Here is a 25,535-nt window from a genome sequence, read left to right as displayed (position 1 = left end):
TAAACACTGCTTTTGCTGTTGTATGTGTGGCTTTTGCCAAATTGTTTGTTTGAGCTTTGGGGTTAACATTCTATAGTTACTGTTCATTTTGACTGATTGATCTTCTAGGGAGGGTGTCTGTTTTCTCCTGTTGCTGTTGCCTCGCATGGTGGTCTAAAGGTAAGAGAATAACTCCTCCTGCTTGCCATTTTGCTCTTCTTGTGTGTGGGGAAATAGCTCTTGCTGTTGGCTTGGTTTGCTTTCCTCTTCTGAATTATAGTAACAACAGTGTGCTTTTATGCCGCCCTTCTGGACAGATTAGTGCCACACTCAGAGTGGTGAATGCAGTGTTATTATTATCCCTACATTACAGCTGGGGAGCTGGGGCTGAGAGAAGTGGCTTACCCAAGGCCACCTACTGAGCTCATGGCAGTAGTGGGAATTAAACAAGCAAAGTACTGATTCTCATCTCAACCGCTTAACCACTATGCTACAGGATAGGTTATACCGCCTAGGCCATATTTGCTGCTTCTTAATTCTGTAAGTTCCTGTTCTGGTTTTTTGGGGGGAGGGGGATTGCTTTTCACCAAGACCTGGGTTGTTTTGTGCTACTGCTATTTTTGTTTTTTTTTGTCATAGTGGAGTTTTGGTGTGCTCATGTTAGGCAGTTCAGAGGTGAACTTTTCAAAAGACTTTTTAATGTAGGCTAGTTGTAGAGTGACTGATCATGGTGCAATCATGAAGGCAGTGGCAGCACAAGTGAGACTCAAGAACATTTACTACATGGCCCTATTAGAGTGTAGGCCTCCACTCCGGCTGCTTGTCTAGAACTATGCTGAATTTCTGCTTTGTATAAATTTTGAAAGATATGTTTTAAATCGTACATATTCATATGTTCCATGTTTTAATGGTCGTAAAATATGTATTTTACTTTTGATGATAAATGTATTGGCTAAGTGCTGTAATAAAGAATTTATCTATCTATCTACTACATGGCTCACATTCACGTCACAGTAAAGGATGAGCTGGTTCTGAGTTCTTCTGAGGAACCTGGACTGGATGCTGTGACTTTGAGTTCCAGCGCCTCTTCCACAGATGCCAGTTCCTCAGGGGTCACTTCTCACACAGCAGGAAAGCAACTCACCAGCCGTGCTAGAAGCAGATCAGGATAGGTGTGCCAGAGCATCATCTGATCGATGACATCGTCACTTGCTGGAACTCCACCCATGCCATGATCGAGGCTTGGTGGAGCATCAGGCCACCTTCTTGATGTGGATCTCAGAGAGTGACACTTGGAGGGGGAAGAGAGTGAGTTCAGCGAAGAGGACTGGGTGATCATCTCCCAAGTAGTGGAGGATCTTAGGCCCTTTAAGCAATTCACTGTTATCGTTTCATCTGATGCGACAACCCTGGGTACGGTCATTCCTCTGGTACAGATGCTTCTGATGACAACTGCCATCTTCCTAGACCCAGATGTAAGACTTGCAGAACTTGTTCCAGAGGTGTGCACTCATGAGAAGGCTGCAACAGGGCATCACATCCTGGCTGCAACCTCTCACTGAGAAGAAGCCATACATGTTGGTGACCCTGACTGACCAGCACATCAAGGGCACCTATGCTGAGTGAGCTGGGAAGCTCACCAGCTTGAGAGATGAGCTCTCTTGGTGGGTGCAGCATACGCAGGCCAGGAGGGGGTACCCTGCCAGAAGAGGGGACAGAGGAGACAGCTCTGCTATTTCCTGCACTGCCTCTTCTCAGAAGGTTTCCCCTGCCTCCATGGCCACCCTTGAGACGGCCCTGGAGGTCATCCGGCGTGTGTTTGGCCCCTCTAGGAACATGTGGCACATGAACCAGGATTTGGCAGAGGCAATAGTCAGGAACTACCTTTCAGAGCCCTGCGAGTTGCTTTCCACCTGTCCTTTGAGCTACTGGGCCAAGAAAGAGGTGATCTGACCAGACCTCTCTCTCTCATGGTTCAAAGACTCTTCTCATGCCCTCTATCTATTGCAGAGAGCACATGGCGCTTCTCCCATGCCGGCAACATTACCAGCTCTTATTGCACTCACTTGCTTCCCTGGAGAGTTGAACAGTTGGTCCTCCTGAAGGTCAACTTGCTGATCTTCAATTTCCTAGCTCTGGACTTCCAGAGTGAGTGAACTGTGCATATAGCTTGTGCCTGCATCCTCTATTAGTCTGTGTTGGGGAGATGTGGAAAAGTGCTTTCCCCTAAAGTTAAACTTAGGTAGAAAACCAACAGGAGAGACACTTTATCCAGTTGGCACACTGTAAAATATACACTCCAACTTGGAATCTCCTCTCACCAAAAAAACTACCAAAGCAGCTAGCACAGTTCTTGAACCTTGGCACAATTCTGTGCAGAAAATTAAGAAAAGCAGCACCAAAAATATTTTTCTCTTTGTCACTGGAACAGTAAGATTCAGAGAGATGTTAGGGAAGGTGGAGAATCCGACGCCATGTATATTCCAAAATGTTAAATTAAAACAAACAGAAGCAAACCCACAGAAACACCCCAAATGAAACTATAGAGAATGCTGTTGTGTTGTTTTTGTGTACTGTTAACTTTCTTCTCTGCAGGGGTGGGAGTGAACAGGAGGGCCAGTGATGAAGGACAGCTTCTGCAGCTCTGCCTCGAGGCTCCTCTGAGCCAGTGAGTGACAGTGTAGGCTGCAGACTGCAGAGAGAACTTGGATTATCCATAATTATCTACCTCCCTCTTACTTTCTGAGGTCTTCCTTGTGTGTGTTTGCTTCCCATTGCCAGTGCTTGTGCCAGGATGGTGGCTGTGCTGGGTAACTGATGCTGGTACTTAGTTCTGTTCTGTGGTGTTCCCACATTGGCCCTAGGTTCTGCTTGGCATCAGTGAATGACACTGGTTCTGTTGGGCTCGCAAGTGTCCCTTGCTTCAGTTTGGTTCTGCTGAGATTCTCTGAACTGACATTGGTTTTGCAGGGATTCTCTGATTTGACATCGGTTCTGTCTGAGCTTTTTTGGTTCAGTTTTCATTGGGATTGGCTTTTGAACAGGGGTTGCCAGTGTGTTTCTTTAAAGCATCTCTGCCCTGGAAAGACTTGGAATGTCCCCATAGGAAACAATGGAGAGTGGCTGGGGGTGTGTGTGTGTGGATCTTTTCCAGGGCCTGCAGAACTGGACCCCTGAGTCCAACCTTCTTGAAAATTGCAGGGGGTTGTTAGTGGACAGGAATGACTATGTTCTCTGCAATGTTGGTGGAGTTTGCTTGAAAGAGGCCCCTCAAATCCCCCCAAATAGTTCCCCCACAGGGAATAATGGCCAAATATATTTTCAATTCCTGAATAAAACTGGATCAAATGCTGAATAAGACACAAATATCAGGAATACTGAATATTTATGGTATTCCTGGTACCTGGATCCAAACAATACCAATACTTGTAATCCCAAGTATCCATGCAGATCCATGCTTTGAATCCTTCTGTGTCTGCTGTAGAGACATCTGAACTGGCAGATGCCTGATATTTCTGATTCAATCTATGGCTATAGACATTATACATGATTGTATGGTACTTCTGGGGTAGTCCCATTTAAAAATCCTGAGAATCTATGAGGATCCATGTTTTACCACTGTGGGGGTGCCATGAAGCAGTGGATGTGTGATTTTTGCCCTTTGGTCTGTGGCAGTGGACATATGTGATTGTATGGTGTTTTTGGGTGACCCCTGTAAAAACCCAGATCCATGAGGATCTGCGCCTTGAAACCATGTTTTTGTGCCATGAAAGCCCCACAACACTGTGGATGTGTGATTTTTGCACTTCAGTCTGTGGTACTGGGCATGGTATATGATTGTATGGTGTGTTTGGGGTAATCCCATGTAAAAATCCATAGGATCCACACCTTGAAGCCACTTTTTTTGTGCTGTGGTGGTGCCAAGTAGTGGGTGCATGATTGTTTTGGTACTACCTGTAAACTAAGACACATTTTATACTATGATGGTGGTTTTACTTTGTTTCTATATAAAATCATATGAAATCATGAGGATCCATTTAAAATCATCTGGAGCAGACTTTTAACCCATTCTCTGTCTACCCACTGGAGCAAGGGGCAGGGTTTCCCTCTCCTCCTCCACGCTCTTTTCCTCAGCATTAGGCATCAGGCAAGAGAGTGAAATTGCCAAGGGGCCCAGAGGAGAAGAAACTGGTAGGGGATAAAAGAGTAAAATCATCACCACCCCACTGTAGCCAGCTGCCATTGTAGTGGTTTTACTCTCTTCCCTGCAGCCAGCTTGCTTGCCTCCTGACAATTACCTTTAGTGCAGAGCCTACAGGTAGGGTGGGTGAGAGAGGCCAGGCTCTTCTGTCTCTGGCATGAGGCTTGCAGCTCAGAGAGGCTCGGACCTTACCCTCCTGCAATGCATCGAGCAGCAGCTGTTTCAAGGTGGGAACTGCCTGCCAACCACATACCCTCCCAGGCAATGGGCTTCCCACTTTCCGGGGGCAGGTGCCAGCGTGGTGCTCAGAACAAGCCACCTCTGGCGTCTAAGCGAATATGTTAAAAGCAGCAGAGAACAGCAAGGTTCAAATACGCCAGGAAAAAATATCTCGGTAAAAGCGATTTGGAAGAACTCGGTAAGGCCTGGAGAAGGCAACTAGCGGATCCCACCCATCTTATGCCTTTATGCGGCGACAAAAACTGACGCCACATACCTGGAAGCGGAATATGCAGAGACGGAAATGAGTTCAAACCATAGAGACAGATTCAAACCAGCGGGCGCGAGCTGCAGAGGGTGCAGCTTAATAGTAGCCTCCCCATAGGCTTTTTAAAAAAGACACGCCATCCTTTTTCTTCTTCGTCCAATGAGAGAGAGAGAGAGAGGGAGAAACGGGGCGGGGCCACTCTTGGCCGTTCGTTTCTATATAAGGAGGTGAAAGCGCATGCCTCTCTCCTTTCTTGTGGCGGCGCTGGATAGCTTTGTGCGAAGGCGCCATTTCGCAAGTAAGTTACACTGGTCCTCTTTTCTTTCGCCATCGAAGGCAACCTTTTCTTTTCAGGTGCCTTTAGGCGGTGTGAATTATTTGTGAGAGTCGGTGGCCTGTAGAAGCGCATGTGCTAACGGCGATTGAGTAAAGACTGCCCCTTGGTAACGGTAGGGCGGGATGCAACGGGATTTGATGGTGAACGGGATGCTGGGATTTGTAGTCCGAGGGAGGTGTCTGAATCGAGTTTTTCTGACCACGCCACGTGGAGACTGAACAATCAGCGATTGCCTAGACTCCGGAGCGTAAACGTGTATCACGTCTTTAACTTTTTTTATTATGTGGGCGAATCCCTATTGAAATAAGTGGAATTTGTTTCGAAGCAAGTATGCCTATATTTGGGCTGCAACTACGGTTCTCCGCTCCAAGTTGGGAAATACCTGGAGATCTGGGGGGTGAAACCTGGAGAAACGTGGAGAAAGTGGGATTTGGGGAGGGAAAGGACCTTGGCATGGCATAATTCCATAGAGTCCACCCCCCAAAGTAGCCATTTTCTCCAGGTGAACTGATCTCTGTGGCCTGGAGACCAGTTGTAATTCCGGGGGATCTCCAGCCACTACCTGGAGGCTGGCAACCCTAGCTGCAACAGTCTCTAACGTAACGAATACAGGTCATGGAAAATTACCTGCGCTTTTCTTCAAGATCGTCTGAAATGTTTTTAAAACTGTGGTCCTATTTAAATTAGGTTTAAGGCACCATAACTTTTAAGTGCCTATCCATAGGATTTGGCCTGAATGGCAGCTAACTGATAATAGGAAAGCACTTGCGGTTTGGCCCAGTTAATAAATACTACACGTTTGTGGCAGTTTGAATTAGTTTATTGCTACCTATTGGGTATTAATGTGATGTCTTTGTACGTAAATCCTATTTATTTCATGAAATGGGCTTCATTTCTCAATGAAAAAGTTACATCTTCTTAAAAAGCTGAACTGTGATTGAATTGTGCTCCAAGAATTTGTGTGAAGTTTAAATATAGCCTGATAGCTTTCAGAGTAACTCTGTTAACCTTGTTCCCATTGTGCCGTTTTTTAAATTGTTCCAGTGACCGTGAGGCTAGGTGGTGTGCTGGCATTGCCACTATGTATACAGAAAAGGAGGTAAGTCCCCAAATCAGCCTGTAAGACTAGGAACATTTCTGGCCTGCACTTTTAAAATGCTCCAAGTATTCTTCCACAGTTGATACCATTTTATGTATTATGGTGTTAACTGTGTCAACTAAAGAGACATGTTTATAAATTATTTTAAGTAGTAACTGTCTTTTTATGGTATGTATTACAGAATGGCAGTGTATCTGTGTGACTGAAGTAATCTTACGAATGCTCTGCTTTGAATAGGGATACTCCCCATACCATGATTCTAATCAGTGCAGTTGCTCAGCATATCTCTTTTATTAACAGCCTCAAACTAATGTTGAGTTATGACTGGCCATATTTTTACACCAATTTGTTAGTTTTGTAAAGTTTTTTGGGTTTCATGCTTACAAGCTAATGATTTTGTTGATTGTATGCTAAATTGTTTTCAGTGGCAGTGTTTTAAAGAGCTAAGTTCTGCCAAATGTAATTCTTTTCAGATAATGAAAAACTCAAAGAATGACAGAACAGATGTCCTCTAGTACATAATTTTAAAAGTGGCCATCATGGTAAGTGCTGAAGAATGCATATATAATTCCTGTCTATCATGTAAGAAAATGAAGATGCCAGGGCAGAAGTGGTTATGTCAATGATGAGCCTATCCCGAACCTGATCTTGCTGATGAAAAATCATACGGATCTGGCTTCTGAGATTTATACTTTATTAAGAATAAAATGTGTTAAAGAACTAAGGCTAGAAATAGGGCTGTCATTTTGTAAAACCATGCACTACTTGGGTAATCCTCTTCTTGTTAGTAGAACTGATCTGGTGGGCAAAATGTATTGAGGATAGTTTAATAGACTTAGAATCAAATACTTTACAGGCCATGGTAATTTCACTTAGTAAAGTGGATGTGTTATGTTGATCTGCCTATCTTGGCCCTTGAACTACTTCACACAAGTTACTCATCCTGTTTCTTAGTATGTGCAGGGTGTTTGTATGGCTTATGGCTTCGGCCGGAAAAGCAATAAACATATTATTATAGTATGTGCAGTTTTCTCAACACTGCAATATACTTTAGTCAAACTAGCACCTAAAACTAAACATTGGATAATTGAAGCTCATAGAATTAAATTGCTGCAGTGTGGTTTATTAAAATGAGTCAATTTTTAGCAAAGTCATTTTTTTTTGTTTAGTTTTAGTTCCACAGGTAGAGTGGATATTCATTTGGAGCAATTTACCTCATCCTTTCTGGAATTTTTGTAATGCGTGTGCATGAACACAAGTCAGACTCACCCATCACAAATGCATGATATCAATTTCTGCAGTGTAGGGATTGTGATTTGTGTTGGTCCACATATAGCACAAGAAAGGAGAGAAGGGGTGTGCATGTACTCGAATCTGGTTTATTTCCAAGGCATGGCCTGCAGGAGGTTGGTGTTTTGTCTGCATTAGGCCTAACGCTGGGCCACTTTTCACTTAAAAGTTTGGCTTGGACCTCTGCTTTGGGCTGCAATATATTGTGAAATAAACTAAAAGTTGATCACAGTAACAGATACTTAGTGGCACTACATAGAGCGGAGAGTGAATTTGAATCTCACTAGAAGGGAAATGATAATAACTAAATTGTTTTTCAAGTTTGCATTTTGTCTTTTTAGGTTGTTAGCATACTTGCTGAAACTGTTTCCTACAAAGGTAAGAAATCTTGTTATTAAAAAAATTGACATTGGTCAAACCAGTGATGAACCTATCCCGAACCTGAGCACTTGATGAGAAATCTCAAATACGGATCTGGCTTCTGAGGTTATGACACCAGCCCAAAATGTTTTTAAAAATGTTGCATTGCTACAGCTGCTAACTTCTTGATACCTTTCCCTTGTAGGTTGACAGATGTGGTCCAGGCAACATCTGGGGTTGACCTGATGTAGGGATAACTTGCTGCTGATTCTTAAATTATCATCCAACTGATAGAATTACATCATTAGTAAGTGTCAGTCCTACAGTTTGTTTCTGGGTCCATTGAAGTCAGTGGTCCTATTAGGATGAAACTCCCCAAGAATTGTAATGCAGTAAGCCTACTTTAGATAGTATTAATGGCATCTAAGTGATGTATAATTTCTTAAGTTGTGCATAGAGGATTGGAATATACAGGAGGAGCATTTCAGACTGAAGCAGGAGGGGAAAGGCAGGAAAGTTGCACTAATGTAGGGAATTTAGATAGGTTCTAACCCAAGATGTCTACCTAAAAAAAAATTTAGCTGTATATAGAAACTAGAATTGTTCTAAAAATGCTGGCTGAATACTTACTAATGAATACAATATTAAACATTGTATCATTGCTTTATTGAAGATGTGAGGGTGCAGCTTGTGAAGGCAGTGTTTTCAGGCCTGCTTCAGAAGTAAAAAGGTAAGACACTGGCAGATGTTTTGTATATTAAAATGCAATTAAAATGAGAAGTAGTGCCAACAAGAATTAATGGCACCTAGAACACCCTTTTTACGTATATCTAGCTAAATTACTTAGGGTGCAAGGCAGAAAATGATGAGTCTGCCATTGCATGTGTATATATTACCATTTTGTTATATCCCGGTCTGGATAACTGACTGGCTTACAAAGCACAAAATAAAGCCTAAATACAAAAATACCACTTTATCCGATAATTTAATGAAATTGGAAGGATTGCAGAGGAGATTCAATTCAGGAAACTAGCATTGCCAATACTACGATGTCTTTGAATCATTGAACCACACACCACCATTTCCACTTGCAGATTGTCACATTCCAGTTCTGAGGATGTGCCAAAACCCAGGAAAGGGGTGTGTTTGTGTGTGGGGAGCTGTCACTGGACTGAAGCAAGAAGTGTAAAAAGTCTTCTGAATGGTTTAATAGACTCTTCTGAGTTGGCTAGGACTTAAAATCTTTAGAGGATTAAGCTCTAAATAACTTCATTGTTCTTAACAAGGTTGCAATACAGTTCTGTGTATTTATCAGTTGTTAAACCTTCATTTTTAGTGAAATGAATTTGACGAGGTCAGAACATCACCTGAAGTCTTCCCATATGCGCTCAAGAAATCAGTCTGAGAATTAGCGGTACAATAAATCTAAAACTTTGAAACTAATGTTTACATCAAGCGGCCATGTCTTTGCTATTTTGAATGGCATCAGAGAATCATTAAGAACATGTAATTGTGAAAGTACATCAAAATAAATAAAAACAACTTGTAAGATGTTTTTACTTGATAGTGAATATGTTCCTTGTTGGAGGTAACAAGAATGAAGCACATACATAAAAGGTGCCTGAAATTGGGGAAAGATAGCATCTTTTTTTGTTTAATAAAATGTTGTTTAGAAACTTAGCATGGTGGTACAGTACAGGATCACTGCAGTGCCTTCTGGCTTCCTGTGGTAGGGAATCTATTCCTTAAAATGGCATTCTAGGGTCTTCTGTTTGGGAATGGAAAGAATTGTCACATATAAAACTAAAGGGAATGGGCGGGGGCAGTCTGAACAGATTGGTTTTATCTAGAGGAGAGTTTTTAACCCAATTTCTGTAGAGCCTTTGAGAGCATCTCCCAAGGAGTTGTATGGAATTCTATCCCCCTCAGGTATGGTTGGAAGAGGGAGGTTTTCAGGAGAGGTTTTTGGACTTAATGGGCTGTTTCATGGGCTCTGCAACCATATGAGTTAAACAGCTACACTGTAGAAATGTTGAAATTATGCTCACTACTGTGCCAATAGAAAAGCAGGAACAGAGTTGGGAATGAACAAACAATGCCATTCTGAAAATTGTAAAAGTACATGTATGTACTTAGGAATTCAGTCAACTCAAAGGATCCAGTGCTAGAAAAGGGTCTTTGAAGCATTAGCTGGGGAGTAGGAAGATATTTTAAAACTTTTAAGATTCCCTCCTATCCAACTGGAAATTCATGATAGGTAAAAATGTCAGAATTAATACATAAGTTTGTGGCACCTTAAGGACCAGGTTCAGGTGTGTACTCTGCCGTGGAAGCTCAAGGGGTGACCTTGGACCTGTCATACGCTCTCAGCCTAACCTACTTCACAAGGTATCTGAGAGGATAAAACTGAGAGGAGATTGATGTAAAGTGCTCTGGGTCCCGATTAGGCCGCGGGAAAAGTAGGGGTATAAATGAATGGATCAACGAAATGGCATGACACAAGCCAGAGAGCAGAGCGTGCAAAATGTGTTTTTTCTCGACTTAAAATTTTCATAAGCATCTTTACAGAAGTGCGTAAAGTAGCTCAGTTCAGGAGAGCGGTATCAATACCGTTGCCAGAGCCACATTCTTTTTCCTAGCATGCCTCCAGCGGCGATTAGCCGACCAGCCGTCTCCCAACCTACTTTAAAGGCATGTCATAGTCACGTCGCCTCTTGGAAATAATTTAATCCTTTACTCCTCTATTCCCTCATTCAACCTTTCCGGAGTGATCGCTTGCACGCAGTCAAACGAACCGAGAAAGGAAGCTCTGCCCTGCAACGGGCTGGAGGGAGCCACGGGCTAGGCAGAGCCCGAAAGCACGCCGCTGAAGCGAGGGCATTCCCACCCACCTCCCTCCGCTCCCCAGCGAGCATGCGGCTCAGGCTTGTTGCTGGTAATGGTTAGACCCGCTAATCTTGGGTCGAGGCGAGCGAATGAACCAGACGCCTGGTGAGAGCAGGCCTACGCGCGCAAAAGGGTCGGGACAAAAACAAAGGGACAAGTAGTCCAGCGCGGCCTAAAGCGAGCAGGGGAACGAGCTTCCCCCCTCCCCTCCTGTCCAGACCGGACGCCATCCTCCTACGCATGCGCGGCGCAGCCCGGCCTCCGTTTCCTGACTCTAGAACCAGGGGGCGGGGCGGGCGCTGAGCCCCTGCGGAACTGCTTAGGAGACCCCGGCGTTGGGGCTACGCCAGCGCGCGCGCGACACCGCCTCCTCCTCCCGCCTGAGCCGAGTGGAAGGGGGCTGGGGGTTGGCTGGTGCCAGCAGCGGCGTGAGCGCTCCAGCGGCCGCCATTTTACGCAGGCTCCTGCACACTCTCCGGACACGCTGAGAGAGCGGAGACGGGGCAGCTCCGCAACAGCTGAGCCGCCGGCCGCGCCCCCCTCCACGCCACCCCCTCCCCTCCCGGGCCGTTTTCGCTCGCCGCTCATCTCCACCGGCCCCCTGGCCACTCACCCGCACAGGTCAGCAGCCACCGGGGCATGTCAGGCAGTGAAGGGAGCCGGGCGGACGGAAGGGGGGAGAGGCGAAATCTCAAAACGACTCCCCTGGCGGGAGAAAGCCCTTGAAGGGTGGGCAGGGAGGCGAAGGCGTCTGCCTCTGTAACTGGCTCTCGCTTCCGAGGGGATCGACAAAGAAGGGGAGGGGAGCGGGCCCCTGCCACAGAGCGGGGAAACCTCTTGTGGGGACGGCACATGGCGGCCTAGGCCGGGCCCCGCAGATGTGTCATGTGGGTGGGTGCAAGGGCCGGGGGAGAGGAGCCACGCGCCGGCTCGCCCGCCCGCCTCTCCCTCCCTCTCGGGGAGCGTCGGAAGCCCCAGCTGCTTCATTGTCCTGGCGGCAGCGCCATTCATTGGCCACGAGGCGCCTCCCGGGTGGGACGGGAAGGAGTCCAGAGACAGGGGCGCCGAGGCTCCGCTGGAGTGGGAGCCGCGTGCCTCTGGTCACGTAACGAGGCCGAAGCAGGAGCGGATCCGGGCCCCAACCTAACCCCACCGAAGTCGGAGAATCAAGTGGAGGGGAGAACTGGGTATGGCTGAGCGCGTGTGTGGCTCTCTACATTGTTCCGGGAAGCTGCGAAGACATGGGAACTTCTCGTGCATTCATTCTCGTCCTCCACCCCCCCCCCCCCCGTTTTTACTCGGTATGGCGAAATCGGGCCCAGGGTGTTGCAATTCTTATCCCGGAGGGAAAAAAGGACGGGGGGAAGAGGAGGAGGGAAAGTCTGGTTTTCCGGAGGAGGAGGAGGGATGGTGGGAAGTTGGTCGCTGGAGGAAGTTGTAAGACATTTGAATGCGCCGAGCACGTGTTCCTTTCGGGTTATGGCGGCGGTGGCTACTCGGTGTGAATGCGGTATGGAAAGCGCTTGGTTGCTGTCGGCCCTGTCAAGGAATTGCGAAGAAACCGTGTCCTAGATGTAGGCAGGAATGGGGTAGCTGTGACACATACCGTGGGTTGTAATAATGGATCAGGGCAAAAACGGTAGCGGTGGATAGCAGTAGCTGTATTGCGGGGGTGTTATCTGCACCGTTTTTTCCCCTCGCTGTTTGCTTTTTGTTCAACCTCCAACTTATCCAGAGCTGCTTAGGGCGTGCTAGGGAGAGACCCGAGGTGAGTCAGAGTTTGGTGGATTGTGCAGAACTTGTAGTACTGTCTTCGCGCCTATCTGTGGTCCTAGAGTATGCCTTTGCACTACTAGTTACTTCTTTTGAAGAAAAAATGCACGCTTTCTGGTTTCAAAAGTAGTAGGGAAAATGGGTGAAGTTTTGCAAGCATCTAGCTGCATGTATTGACGTCCAAATTGCGTGGTTTCAAGGTTTCTAGCTTAATTATGATGCTTATTGCATTTGAACAGATATCTGGAAACATGGCTTCTGAACATGTTAATGGGAATGGTACTGAAGAGCCCATGGATACTTCTGCTGCAGTTACCCATTCTGAGCATTTCCAGACATTGCTTGATGCTGGTTTACCACAGAAAGTTGCTGAAAAACTAGATGAAATTTACGTTGCAGGTAAGATGTAAAACTTGCAAAGTCACATTTTCAATTTTTCTATTGGACGTTCCTTGCTTTGGGCTAAAATAGCAACTTTTTGTGGTTTCCCAAAAAAGTATGGGGACTGCAGTTTTCTTAGTAAGTGCTTGGATGGACAACTACTGTGTAATGCTTACGATAGTCAAGATTGGGTGGTGGTAAGGGAAAACTCTTGGAAGTCAGCCTCTAGGAACAATTCTTAGTGGATTAGAGTTGTGTGTATTTGAAGCTGGGTAGTTCAATGAGACATTCATAGTGTGTATCTTTTTGGGTGACAACTTTGAATGTTTAGATTTGAGGGTGCAAAGGCTATTGTATGTGCGGTCATATTCTGAAGCTCTGTTTGGAGGGTAATAGATTTGTTGAGTGTTTTAGGCCAATTCTTAAGTGCTTCTTTATTTTGTGATTTATAGATATCTATGTAGTTATCTGTACACGTAAGAGTCATAGTGTATTTGAAGACTAATACAGTTGATTGACTAATGCATTTTTATTTAGTAAAGAAAGACCCCAACTTAGTTCAGTGGCTGCTTCTAAACTTTCTGAATTATGAAAAACTGGCTAATTGGAAAATGCTACAATAAAGTATTTCTTTTTCTAGGATTAGTTGCTCACAGTGATTTAGATGAAAGAGCTATTGAAGCTTTAAAGGAATTTAATGAAGAAGGTGCATTGGCAGTGCTTCAGCAATTTAAAGACAGTGATCTATCTCATGTTCAGGTAAAGTACTATAGTGGAAGCTTTTTTGATGGTAGTAGCTTGTGTTAGCCCATGTGCATAACTTATAGAAGTAAGGATCTGATGTTAATTTTATTTGTGCTGCTTTACATCTGTCCATATAATAACAGCTGATAATTTTTTTTAAAGAACAAAAGTGCCTTTTTATGCGGTGTCATGAAGACATATAGACAGCGAGAAAAACAAGGGACCAAAGTGGCAGATTCTAGCAAAGGACCAGATGAGGCAAAAATAAAGGTATGTCTTATCAGAAACTATATACGTATTCCTTTCTCCTTAATGCTATTCCATGCAGCTGTAATTGGCAGAGGAGTAATTCATTTTGGAAAATTTGTAGTAGCACTGTCGGCAAAATAAGTCAGTTAGATCAGTCCTGCATTGCTGTTTGTCCATTGACATTTCTTTAGGAGCCTAGTACAAACAATAAGGTTGTGTTGAAGTAGTATGAAATCATGTATGCTATTTGTACCTGTTCTGTGCCTATGCTTGGAATCATATTGTGCTGATACTGCATTCCTTAAAGCCTTTCTGTATGCTTAACTGCTGGTGCCAAGATATGTAGAATTGGCTTCTTTGTTGGTTTTGGGTGGTCCCAGTCAAGTATGGAATGTAGTTAGACAATTGATTATACATGATTTAAAGTTTCAAATTTAAATCTGAAGGCACTTTTGGAGAGAACGGGTTACACACTTGATGTGACTACTGGACAGAGAAAGTATGGTGGTCCTCCTCCAGAGTCCGTCTATTCAGGACAACAGCCATCTGTTGGCACTGAGGTAAGCAAGTTAATATTTGGGAGTGGATAGGGTTGCTGACAAGCCTAGAGAAAAATATCCAGTTCCTTTAATAGAGGCTGGATGTGTGGGAATGGGCAGCTTAAACTTTTGATGGCATGGAGGTAAATAACCACCTAATAAGAAACATTTCTCTATTTTGGGGAGCAGGACATTTTTCCTCCAGGCACTTGGCAACCTGAGGTGTGAAAAACTATTCATCTATGTATGGTGTTTTTTTAAAAAAAAATGTTTTTTGTTATAGATATTTGTGGGTAAGATTCCAAGAGACTTATTTGAAGATGAGCTCGTCCCATTATTTGAGAAAGCTGGACCTATTTGGGATCTGCGCTTAATGATGGACCCGCTGACAGGTCTAAATAGAGGATATGCTTTTGTCACTTTTTGTAACAAGGAGGCAGCTCAGGAAGCTGTTAAATTGGTAAGTTAGCAGAATTTCATTCAGAGTGGAATCATCTGTACTTAAGCCTTTTCCGCACAGGGCTTTTGCATTGGTTCTGGCCCCACATTACATCAATTACTCTCCAGACATCTGTACACATGGTCAAAATACCCCAATTCAGTCTTCAAACAGCTTCCCAGACTTTTTTGCCACATAATCATTCTTTCCCCAGCTTTTCTGCAGCTTTTCTCCTTGCACACATACTCCAATTTTTCCCCCAGCAAAGTCAAGCTGGGAATTTTTTGGAAATGCAGAATGCTTTCTTTGGTGTGAGGCCTGGCCCTGCCTTTCACCCACCCCTTTATCCCCCTACATCCTGATTGGTTGAACAGCAACCAATCCAGTTTTTTCCCTGAATTTTTAAAAAAGATTGTATGGTAATGTTGCAAAGTTGGTGTCATTAAAAGAGACAAGCCCCCCCGCCCCGCCCCCGGTAAGTTTGCTCAGCTGACCAGTCCTCAGCACATCCCCTGAGAAAATGGAGGAGTCCTCAGCCCATGGACTGAGGAAACTGACGAGTCCTCAAAGCTTGAAGCAGAATTGGGACATTTTTCTAGTGCAGAAATAATAAAAACCCAGACACTTCTGTTCAACTGCCTTAACTTCACCATGGAGAAGAGGCCTCAAATTATGACATTATCTTTTGATTTCATGGTAGTTGTGGTTGGTATTTCTGGTTTCTCTGCAGTGCAGATGCTTAAAGGGACAGTATTGGAGGGAGGTATTCTAGCCCTACGATGGCAAAGTAACTGATGTTGTAACGATTCTATAAGATTCATTCAAAGCTACACACATTCCAGTTGATCCTGTCCAGCTTACTTTCTTTAGTGGATTAGATGTTGGAATAGTGATGTTTTCCTGAGTGGGTTTGGGCACAAAATGTCACTTAAAGAAGAAAAGGGTGGTAATAGGTTGAAACAAATTCTTGTGTAATTTTTGAAAGTGTAGATGTTGAAAGCTGTTGTAAATAAACTTAACGTTCTAGATTACTGTCAGTTAAATAGAAAATAATTCCAGGAAGTACACAATAAATACATTGGTTGGATTTCACCATTTTCTGGTGAAGCTTTACTGATCTCCCCATCCCTACAATATGATAATTGATTTCTGTGGTGGTCAAGATTTGGATCCAGCAGCATTTAGACCAACTAGATTTCCAGGGTATGATCTTTTGAGAGTTAAACCTCCCTTTATCAGAGATGAGGAATGGAAAAATCTTGGGCCCATCACAGACTCTATGGTTGTGTTGCCAACTTAAAGTGATTGGTAATTGATGAAATTCTTAGTTTAGTCTTGAACACTTTAAGAAGCATATTAGTAGTGCAGTTTTTTTTAGTTTTCTTTTGGCTGTTGCTCCCTGGCCATCATGCATGTTTACAACTTTGGAGCAGTACACTGGAACTACCTTTTCCCATTGTCAGAATTCTAATGTTTTGCAAAGTGCTAAGAATTCTTTATGTCAACTTGTGATGAATATTCCAAATGGGAAGTAATGTCATATATGAACAGTCTAGGATTGGCTTCAATAGGAGAAGTTCCTAGCTTGAAATAACTAGAGAGATTTGTAGCTTCTTATAAACTGTTTTGGGAATTTCAAACTAAGTATGAGTATTTCAGAGGAATATATCACGTAGTTATGTATTTGAAAGTTTTTTTGCTAGAAATGTCAAGTTTTTTATTTCTGGGTAGGATGGACACCATGTAATAAAACTAGTATGTGCTGAACGAGAGAGGCTTTACTTGTCTGTACTTGGTTATTCATTTTGTAGGGTAGGTGGATTATAGATTCGTTGTTTCAGATTGGTTTTAATCTTAGAGCAGGATGGAACCCAAAGACCACTTGTTGAATCACCCCTTTTTAGGGCTATGTGCATAGCCATGTGATTGAAAATATAGTGGCAGACAGAGAGAACTGTTACAATGCTGAAAATGTCTGCTATGGAAATCTCCAGATGCCTTAAGCAAATGAGCCATAATTGTTAATATATATTGACACTTTCATAATACATTAAAAACCTGAATTTAGCAAGCAAAATGAAGGAAGGAGTAAAGGCTTTGGATAACCTACCATATATAACTTTCTTCTAGTATAACAATCATGAAATTCGTTCTGGAAAACACATTGGTGTATGCATCTCCGTAGCCAATAATAGGCTTTTCGTTGGCTCTATTCCTAAGAGTAAAACCAAGGAACAGATAGTTGAAGAATTTGGCAAAGTAACAGGTAAGCTACTTGATATTTTTGGTGGGTATCTATAAAATGAAAAATATACTCTCAAATGATCAGTGAGGAATTTTTTTTCACCATCTTTCGGCTGATGTTGAATGATGATGATATTGTCAACTGAGATCATGAATAGTACTGAATTTGTGGAATGCAATAGAGATGGAAGTGCTACTTTTCATTAAAAAATATTTATATCCTGCTTTTCTCCCTGATCAGGGACCCAAAGCAGCTGTTCAAATTGGTCCCCCTCTCTCCACTTAATCCTCACATCAGCAAACTTGAGAGGCTAGGTTAGGCTGAGAGATTGTGACAGGCCCAAGGTCACCAAAGACTTTCATAGCTGAGTGGCAGATTCAAACGTGATCATCTCAGGTCTTAGTTTGAAACTCGAATAACTGCACCACACCACACCAGTGCTTTAAACATGGCACTTAGGTGCCTTTGTTCTCCTGGCTGCTTGTAATCCCTATGCTTCCAAAATTCCTTTGTCTTCCTAGTCTGTTCATGTGTGAAAATGTGTGATGGGTCAACTAAACATAATCTGGCTGGTTTCAATTTCAGAAGGTCTTACAGATGTAATACTGTATCATCAGCCTGATGACAAGAAAAAGAATCGAGGTTTTTGTTTTCTTGAATATGAAGATCACAAAACAGCAGCTCAAGCCAGGCGTAGATTAATGAGTGGAAAAGTGAAAGTTTGGGGAAATGTCGTTACAGTAGAATGGGCTGATCCTATAGAAGATCCAGATCCAGAGGTTATGGCAAAGGTAAGATAAGTAGAGAAATAAAAAAATTGGCTTAATTTTTGGCATTGTGTTAAAATGACACTTCAGCTTCTATTTGATTGTAGAATGGATACTGCTTTGTAACGCATTCTGTTTCAAATGGCAAGTTCTGCAGAAATTATGACTCTTCTAAGTATAAGTACCTATCAATGAACTGTGCCTTTTCTGCAGTATTTGACATAGTTGTAGAATAATTATGAAGAGTAATAGTTTTGTTAAAAAATTGATTGATTTATTCAAGCTGCATTTTTGATGATGCTTTTATGAAAAAGTTTAGTTGAACTTTTTTACAACTGGGATTTCAAGATGAGAGCCAGAATTTCAAACCAAAATTGTAAACTAGTATGTCTCACAGCTTTACCATTCTAGTCAAATATACTGTTGCAAAGAAGGAAGCAAAATTGTTCTCCAAATTAATTCTTGATGCCTTGTTCTTAGGTGAAAGTGTTGTTTGTACGGAACCTTGCAAATTCAGTGACAGAGGAAATTCTAGAAAAGGCATTTAGTCAATTTGGAAAACTCGAGCGAGTGAAGAAACTAAAAGATTATGCTTTCATCCATTTTGATGAACGCGATGGTGCTGTAAAGGTAGGTTTGGGGAGACCAAAGGAGTTAGCAGTGAATAATCAAATTATTTTGAGCTGTATCTAGTTACGTTTTCTAAATGATAGGAATTTGCTGTTTATGTTCTGTGAAGCTTGGAACTTATTACTAATTTTTTTTTTAGGTCATTTGGTAGCTTTCGTATTTTTATCTCATTTCATTTATAAAGTCTGCTTCTAAAGCTGTTTTGGTCATGCATCATTCCCTGAAAAATTTACAGTCTCTGTCCAGCTTAAGATATTCTGGATTGATACACAGCAACAGTGAACAAAAGCAACAAATGTTTTGTTAGGACAGTAAATCCAGATGATTCATTTTGTGCCACATGCTCAAGTAAGAGGAACCTTGTAGAATCATCAGCCCTCTGTGTTACAATATTCATGATCCTAGACACAATCAACTACTTTTGCTGCAAAAACATTCCACAAAGAGGTTACAGGATGAAATGTTATTACCTCTAGCATAATTTCCTTGTTCCTAACATGAGATTCCACTTAGTATTAAAAACTAAAAAGTTATACCCTTGACATAAGGTCTGAAGGTTCCAAATGTTATCCTGTGTTGCGTACAAATTTAATCCAACTTTCCTCTACATAGACTTGTAATAGTGTATACATTTTTATAGTTGCTAGAGATGAGATGGTATACTGAGAGGTGCTTTTATTTCATGTGTTCACTTTATAGCATAAAATCTACTGTGGCCTTGCCACCAGTACTTATGGTGGCTAATTTAAAATCTACACTTCAGAAGCTAAAATTATCTCTTAGGGCTTCTTGTGGATAGGAAGTGGAGTTTATATGACCTGTATACTTCTAATTAATTCTCATCTGTCCTAGTCTTACTGTTCCTGTTGCCTGTGTTTTTCTTATTTTGCACATTGAATAAAAATTTCTGTAGGAATTCATTAGAAATATATTTTTTCTAAACTGTGCTTCAGGCAATGGAAGGAATGAATGGCAAAGATTTAGAAGGAGAAAATATTGAAATTGTTTTTGCAAAGCCACCAGATCAAAAAAGAAAAGAACGAAAAGCACAGAGGCAAGCTGCAAAAAATCAAATGTAAGTTCTGAAGTCTCATATTTGGATGCATTTGAGCCAATATGTGTATTGTGGGTTAGAAATGTAGTCTTTTTCTTATGATGAATTTTCTAATACATACATATACATACTCTACCTCTACAGTCGTTAGAGTGTTGGGTTAGGATGGAAGCTCACTAGGTGGCCTTGGGCCAGTAACTCTTACCAGCTTTATCTACCTCAAAAGGCTGTTGTGAAGGTATCACGGAGTACAGGATTCCTCTTTGGGGAGAAATGTGAAGTATCTAATTCTCAGCATGGTCCCATCTATGGGTATTTAAATCTCAAGACTGGAGTGATGAGCAGACAATACAGATTAGAGATGGGCACTAACCGAAATATGAGCCAAAGTTTGTGACAAACCAGGCCATTTCATGATTCGCGAAACCAGCCTAAAGGTCGTGGTGGTTCATCAGAAATGGGCTCTGATGAACCACCACGACCTTTAGGCTGGTTTGTTTGGTTCGTTTTTTGGTTCTTCACTCAGACAGCCTGGCACCGATCAATCGATTTCCTAGGCAACAGGGGATGGACTTCCTGCAGACCTTCTGCTGGCCCGGAAGTGACAATTTGCTGACCTGGGTGTGACGTTTTCATGAACCAAAGGAACCAGTTTGTGAACCAGGGCTTGTGAAATGCAACGAACCACAAACCGCGTGGTTCGTTTTTTTCCGGTTCATGCTCATCTCTAATACAGATCTTTCTGCAAACCTTAAATGTCCCTGGTTTGCAGGGAAAAAAAATTAAAAATATTTTGGGGCTTAACCCCCAAATGATAGAAATAGCACCTGTACCTTTAAGAAATGTCCTGTGAAATCTGTGGCTATTATGGGAGTTGCTTTGTAGCCACTGACAATATTGCCATGATTTGTCTTGGTTTCTTTCACTAAAGTAGGGGGAGGGTCTATTCTAACACCTCCATTCTGCCCTGGATGGGGGAGCTGATTGGGGCCAGGCCCAGCAGCAACCACTGGAGTACCATTCAGTATGCACAACTCACCCAGGTTTGATGCTATAAGTTGAAGCCACACAATTCCCCCGGGCTCAGTGGCAGCCTCCATACAACTTGTGCAACTGAGCTGCACCCAGCAGTGGCCACTGCACAGCTCACCTGAGTGACTTGCTAATGTATGGCTCTGGCAACTTGGCCAGACTTTTCCTAGGGAGAGGATGCTGGGGGAGGGAAGGAGCGAAAAGCTGACAGCCAGTATAGTATAGCGGTTAGTGTCAGGATATGTGAGACTTGGATTCAGTTCCCCATTCTTCTATGGATGTTTGCTGACTGACCATGGACTTGTCTTTCGTATATACCTCACAAGGAGAACGGAGAGGAAAATGGTCCCCATGGGCAAAAGTCAGGATATAAATGAACTCAATAGATAATAAATCTGAAGATTGGGGTGTGGCAGATAAAAGAACAGTTGGTTGCGGAGTGATAAGGAAGTAGAGAAAAGTGGAAAGGATTGGGGGGCTGCCATGGGGAAGAGAGGAGGGAAATCGTGTGCAGGGAAACAGGATACATAGGTGAATTAAGTGACCCCAGCAATTCCTTGCGGTTCTCCACTTCTGCATATTTAATACAAATAAAATAGTAAACTAAGATTTGTTGAAAATAAAAAAATATATTGTGTATATCTCTGCTTTGTAACTCAATGTTTACAGATGTCAGTTTTGCTTATGCATACTTTCTGGGGCTTGTGTGTGTTTGAAGAGTACAGAGAATTGCAATGTTCCAGATAGAGTGGATACTCGTGGGGGGGGGGGGCGCAGTTGCTGCTTTCTCCTGAGGTGTAGAGCAGGTGAAGGCTAATCCTGCTAAGAACAGTAGAGACATGCAGTTCATATGGCATTAGGTTGCTATAACATAAACTTTGGTTATGGAAACCTAGCTCATGCATCAATGTCTTCTCTGTCACATTCATTGTTATGAAGTGGCAATTTTGGTATTTTATCATTTCACTGACCTGTTTGTTGCATTTGAATTGGTTATATTGTCTATGGTAGTGGTTATTAAGAATGTATCAGTTACTTTAGAACACCTACATTGCAGTTATATGCTTGCTTGTCAGTTTTTTACAAGCGGTGGTAATTATTGGCTGTAAGTTTTGGCTTCCATTTTTAACTTTTTCTGCATTTTTGTAATAGAATAAATAGTCATCTCTAATATTCACACATAAGATTACAGCCTATGAGTAATGTCTCACTTAGGTCCAAGTTTATGCGTATTTAATGTTTGCTGTGTGCAAAAGGAGCCACAGTCAGAAGCAGCTCTCATTCATGTTTCTGTTGTGTGCTCCTGCTCCCCATATTGGGAGTGGTCATATTTTTTGTGAACCTGCACTCCTGGTTCCAGAAGAAATTATTTTCTTGGTCATTAGAGTTGTGAAGGCCTGTGGAAACATAGAAGTTTTACCTTTTTCTGGGTACTCTTTTCAGTTTTCCCCCAAACTGCTATTTTTCTCCATTAGAATGAGTAAAAGGCTTCATAATGCAGAACCTTTCACACAAAATGTACAGCATGAAAAAGTACGATTTTCCAATTGGAAAATTAGTGAAAACACTTCTGGAATGAATGACATGATATTCAAGATGTGTATTGTGAAAATTTTTATATAATACTATCTAGCGTAAATGCAATTTCCATATATGCTGTAGAGATATATAGAATGTTTTCAAGAATATTGTTTAAATTTTAGCAATGACATGCTAGAATGTGTTCTATGAAAAGAATTCAATGTTTACAGTGTTGGTAGTATGTACTGTAGTAGCACAAGAGTGCAGCAGTTTTCAATACTTCTGGATTATTTGGTGTATTTGCAATTTTCCTATAGAAAATGAAGACCAGTTTTAAATTCCATAAATATGCCACATAATACATGTTTATATTAGTAAAATAATCTTTATCAGTAAAAAGTTTGGGATTAACGTTTGCTAGAAAAAAAATGCCAGAGTTTGTTTTCATGGCTTCAAAATTTCTGGAAATTTTAAATTTTTACTGGTGCATTGGTCTTCACATAAGTGTAACTGGTGCAAAACTACAACACTTATAAAAACGAGCTCTTTGCAGAGAATAGAGGAAGGAAGTTTGCTGTCCTTTTTAATGTGCATGTGTCAACTCAGTTGATTTTATGCTGCATAAAATAATGAATTCTGTTTTTTGTGTTTCAGAGGTAAACTATAAGTAGATTACTCAGTGTTTTAAAATATAGCAATAATGTAGGTAAACTCATTACAAAAACAATTCATTAGAACAATTTAGAATAGGTGAAACTATTGCTTAATTTTAGAACTCCAAGGATAAGCCAAAAAGTTTTAAATGTTATTTAAAATGAAATTAAACAATATACATGTAGCAACCATTACAGTTAAGCCAGATCTTAAATGCCTTGCTTATGTTGTAGTGCAAGAGGTTTCTGCTTTTGAATTAAATTTGCATATGTGCTCCTAAACTCCTGTAATATTGTCCAGAGCAACTCCTGTCACTTTGCCAGTAGCTGATGCCATGATAAAATTTAGTCTGTTAGACTGGTCATGGCTTCATACCGTGGACAAAACAGCGATGTCGTATACAAAGTAGTAATTGCGCTCCTGGTTTTGATTATGCTTTTAAATCTTATTATACGTTATATTTATCAAAATAGCTGTAAATGTTCCTGTATCTTCAGTATGTCTTCAGCCATGCTCAGCCTGCAGAGTACTGTAAACAGACCTTGTGTTTTGTCCAGGCTGATGTTAGTGAAGTAATTCATTCTCTGGTGGCGATAAGCCTTGATGGCTTAACGTCTCCTTCAGTGCTTTTTAGTATCTTGCAATTTGGAATAAATCACCAAGCTGAGTCCTGGTTGTAAGCAACCATGATCATACTGCATCTGTAGTCATATTGATTGCTTGGTGAGCAACAAATTTGGGCTTGATTGCCCTGCTAAGACTGTGAATGGTGGGCACATACTTTGATTACACTCAAGGCATGTTCTTGGAATCTTGGTGTTCAAGTACTTGCTGTTAGTTTGACACATGATCAAGCATTTGCTGTAGTGGCTCCCTCGTAGGGAAGGCTTTATCCAGTTATTCACCTTTGCCCTTTCATCTTCTAAGTTTCACCTACGTTTATGGATCTATTGCTGATTTCTGTTACTGCATTTTAACTTCACCTCCCCTTTAAAAATCCAATTACACCAGTTTTAAACTATCATCATCATCATTGATTTCTAGTCTGCTTTCCCTGCACGTGGGCTTAGAGTGGAGCACAACACAATAATAGGCATAAAAGACAATGGTAGCAGTTACATTATGTTAAAAACATCCTTCAAACAGCACACACAGTGCATCCCCATTCTCTAAATATCATTGTTTTTATTGTAAATGATCCAGTATATGGGTGCTACATTTAATGTATTTACAACATTTTTATGTTGGCTCTCTAAGAACCTGCCTGAAGTTTATAAAATAAAACATAACATTAAAAGGTATTAAAACCCAGAATTGTAAAAGCCCAGCCTAAAAATATACATCAAAAAAACAGACCACGGGCAGCTTGAAACAAGTTTCCAGGCTAAAATAATGTGTTAAATCAATCTTTTAATTAAAAGCCTGGGTGTACAGAAATGTTTGGGACTGGTGCCTAAAAGAAAACACACGCGACATCGCCTCCTCCCTGCCTGAGCTGAGTGAAAGGGGGCTGGGGGTTGCCTGGTGCCAGCAGTGGCGTAAGCGCTCCAGCGGCCGCCATTTTACGCAGGCTTCTGCACACTCTGGACATGCTAAGGAAAACTTAAACAAGTTCTCTAAGGAAAATGTAAGCAAATACTTTTGTAATGTTTACATGCTGCTTTTTTATACCTGATTCCTCCTTAATGAAAGGAACTGTGAATCACAGTAATTTAAAGCTTGAATTTCTAATTTTAAGTACAATTTTCAGAAACAACTAGGAAAAAAATAAATGTAACAATTAGGAGGATCAGGGCTGGATCGAGGGGGGCAGGGGGGGTAGTCTGCCAGGGAGGGGGCGCCGGGAGCAGCTGCCAGCTGCTGGAGCGTGCAGTTGGCAGCGCAGGTAGCCTCGCAGCCCCCCGTGCTGCTTTTCGCCTGCCCCGCGGGACAGGGGGCGGCTGGCTTGCTGCGCGCCCCCTGTCCTGCAGGGCAGGCAAAAGGCAGTGCGGCTGCCCGTGCCATTCGCCCCTGTCCTGCAGGGCAGGCAAAAGGCAGCGCAGCAAGCCGGCTGCCTCCTGTCCTGCGGGGCAGGCAAAAGGCAGCATGGGGGGCTGCGAGGCCGCCCGCGCCATTCGCCTGCGTGGAGGCGAAAGGCGCGGGCGGCTTCCCAGCCCCACATGCTGCCTCCGCCGCTCCGCTGTGTGTGATGACGTCATCGGAGTGATGTTATCACGCAGCACCGGGAGCGCACTGTGCGCACACGCAATGGGGTCAGACTAGGGTTGCCCCGGGCGCTGGCAACCCTAGATCTGGCCCTGAGGAGGATTACTGATTTCAGTAAATGTGAATATTTACTTTGTGAATATTTTGTTTGGCCTACATTTCCTCAGATTAATGGCTTTCCATTTTAGATGTCTTGGGTAAATGTGAGCATATATATTTCTAGATACAGCAGGCTTTAAAAAAAATCAAAAAGAACAAACTGAATATAGAGAGTTGGTGCTGTAGTATGATAATTCTACAGCACCAATAATTTAGAAATGCTTTCTAAACACCTTGCCGTGTGGGACTTCAAGATTTTTCAAGAAAGAGTTGTTTTATTTCATAAATAAATTATACTTCATCTCATAATCTAGCTTCTTTGGGCAGGTCTATACTTGTAGAAAATTTCCTGCTTTTTGATTTTTTTAAAAAGCAAAAGGAAATTTTGTGAAAAATAAAAAAAAGCAATGTGCATCAATCACAATTATATTTTACCACTTTAAAAACATGAAATACATTTCACAGAGTTTACTTAGTAAAATTGTATTGTTTAGTATGTTTATGAAATTTTAAAATATATACATTAGTTGTATTGAAATACTGATTACAAATATAGACAGTATT

General features: G+C 42.2%; 1 protein-coding gene, 1 long non-coding RNA gene and 2 other non-coding genes across 12 annotated transcripts in view; all 4 read left to right on the top strand.

Annotated features, from left to right (window-relative positions):
* Positions 1–4,901: 4,901 nt before the first annotated feature.
* LOC129331685 (uncharacterized) lies at positions 4,902–9,306 on the top strand. The gene is made up of 7 exons (XR_008597278.1): positions 4,902–4,965; positions 6,049–6,103; positions 6,577–6,645; positions 7,735–7,771; positions 7,959–8,060; positions 8,427–8,483; positions 9,090–9,306. It is a non-coding gene; the product is annotated as an uncharacterized LOC129331685 (long non-coding RNA).
* LOC129345993 (small nucleolar RNA SNORD50) lies at positions 6,721–6,789 on the top strand. The gene has a single exon (XR_008598675.1). It is a non-coding gene; the product is annotated as a small nucleolar RNA SNORD50 (small nucleolar RNA).
* Positions 7,810–7,881, top strand: LOC129345988 (small nucleolar RNA SNORD50). Its single transcript, XR_008598673.1, has one exon. It is a non-coding gene; the product is annotated as a small nucleolar RNA SNORD50 (small nucleolar RNA).
* Positions 9,307–11,020: 1,714 nt separating the features above from the next.
* SYNCRIP (synaptotagmin binding cytoplasmic RNA interacting protein) overlaps positions 11,021–25,535 on the top strand; it is a 21,558-nt gene continuing 7,043 nt past the window's right edge. For 6 of the 9 annotated variants that reach the window (XM_054974937.1, XM_054974929.1, XM_054974919.1 and 3 more), the window contains exons 1-10: positions 11,021–11,260; positions 12,652–12,811; positions 13,434–13,552; positions 13,700–13,807; positions 14,233–14,346; positions 14,609–14,785; positions 16,895–17,030; positions 17,595–17,800; positions 18,257–18,406; positions 19,360–19,481. In XM_054974937.1, the coding sequence (XP_054830912.1) occupies positions 12,664–12,811; positions 13,434–13,552; positions 13,700–13,807; positions 14,233–14,346; positions 14,609–14,785; positions 16,895–17,030; positions 17,595–17,800; positions 18,257–18,406; positions 19,360–19,481 (1,280 nt within the window). In that variant the 5' untranslated portion in view covers positions 11,021–11,260; positions 12,652–12,663. Of the gene's footprint in view, positions 11,261–11,682; positions 11,827–12,129; positions 12,150–12,651; positions 12,812–13,433; positions 13,553–13,699; positions 13,808–14,232; positions 14,347–14,608; positions 14,786–16,894; positions 17,031–17,594; positions 17,801–18,256; positions 18,407–19,359; positions 19,482–25,535 lie in introns of those variants that run through there. The other 3 variants (XM_054974894.1, XM_054974885.1, XM_054974945.1) reach the window with 3 other exon arrangements.

Source organism: Eublepharis macularius, chromosome 1 (assembly GCF_028583425.1).
Source record: "Eublepharis macularius isolate TG4126 chromosome 1, MPM_Emac_v1.0, whole genome shotgun sequence".
Classification (NCBI taxonomy): Eukaryota; Metazoa; Chordata; class Lepidosauria; order Squamata; family Eublepharidae; genus Eublepharis; species Eublepharis macularius.
This window is presented reverse-complemented; position numbering and strand designations above follow the sequence as displayed.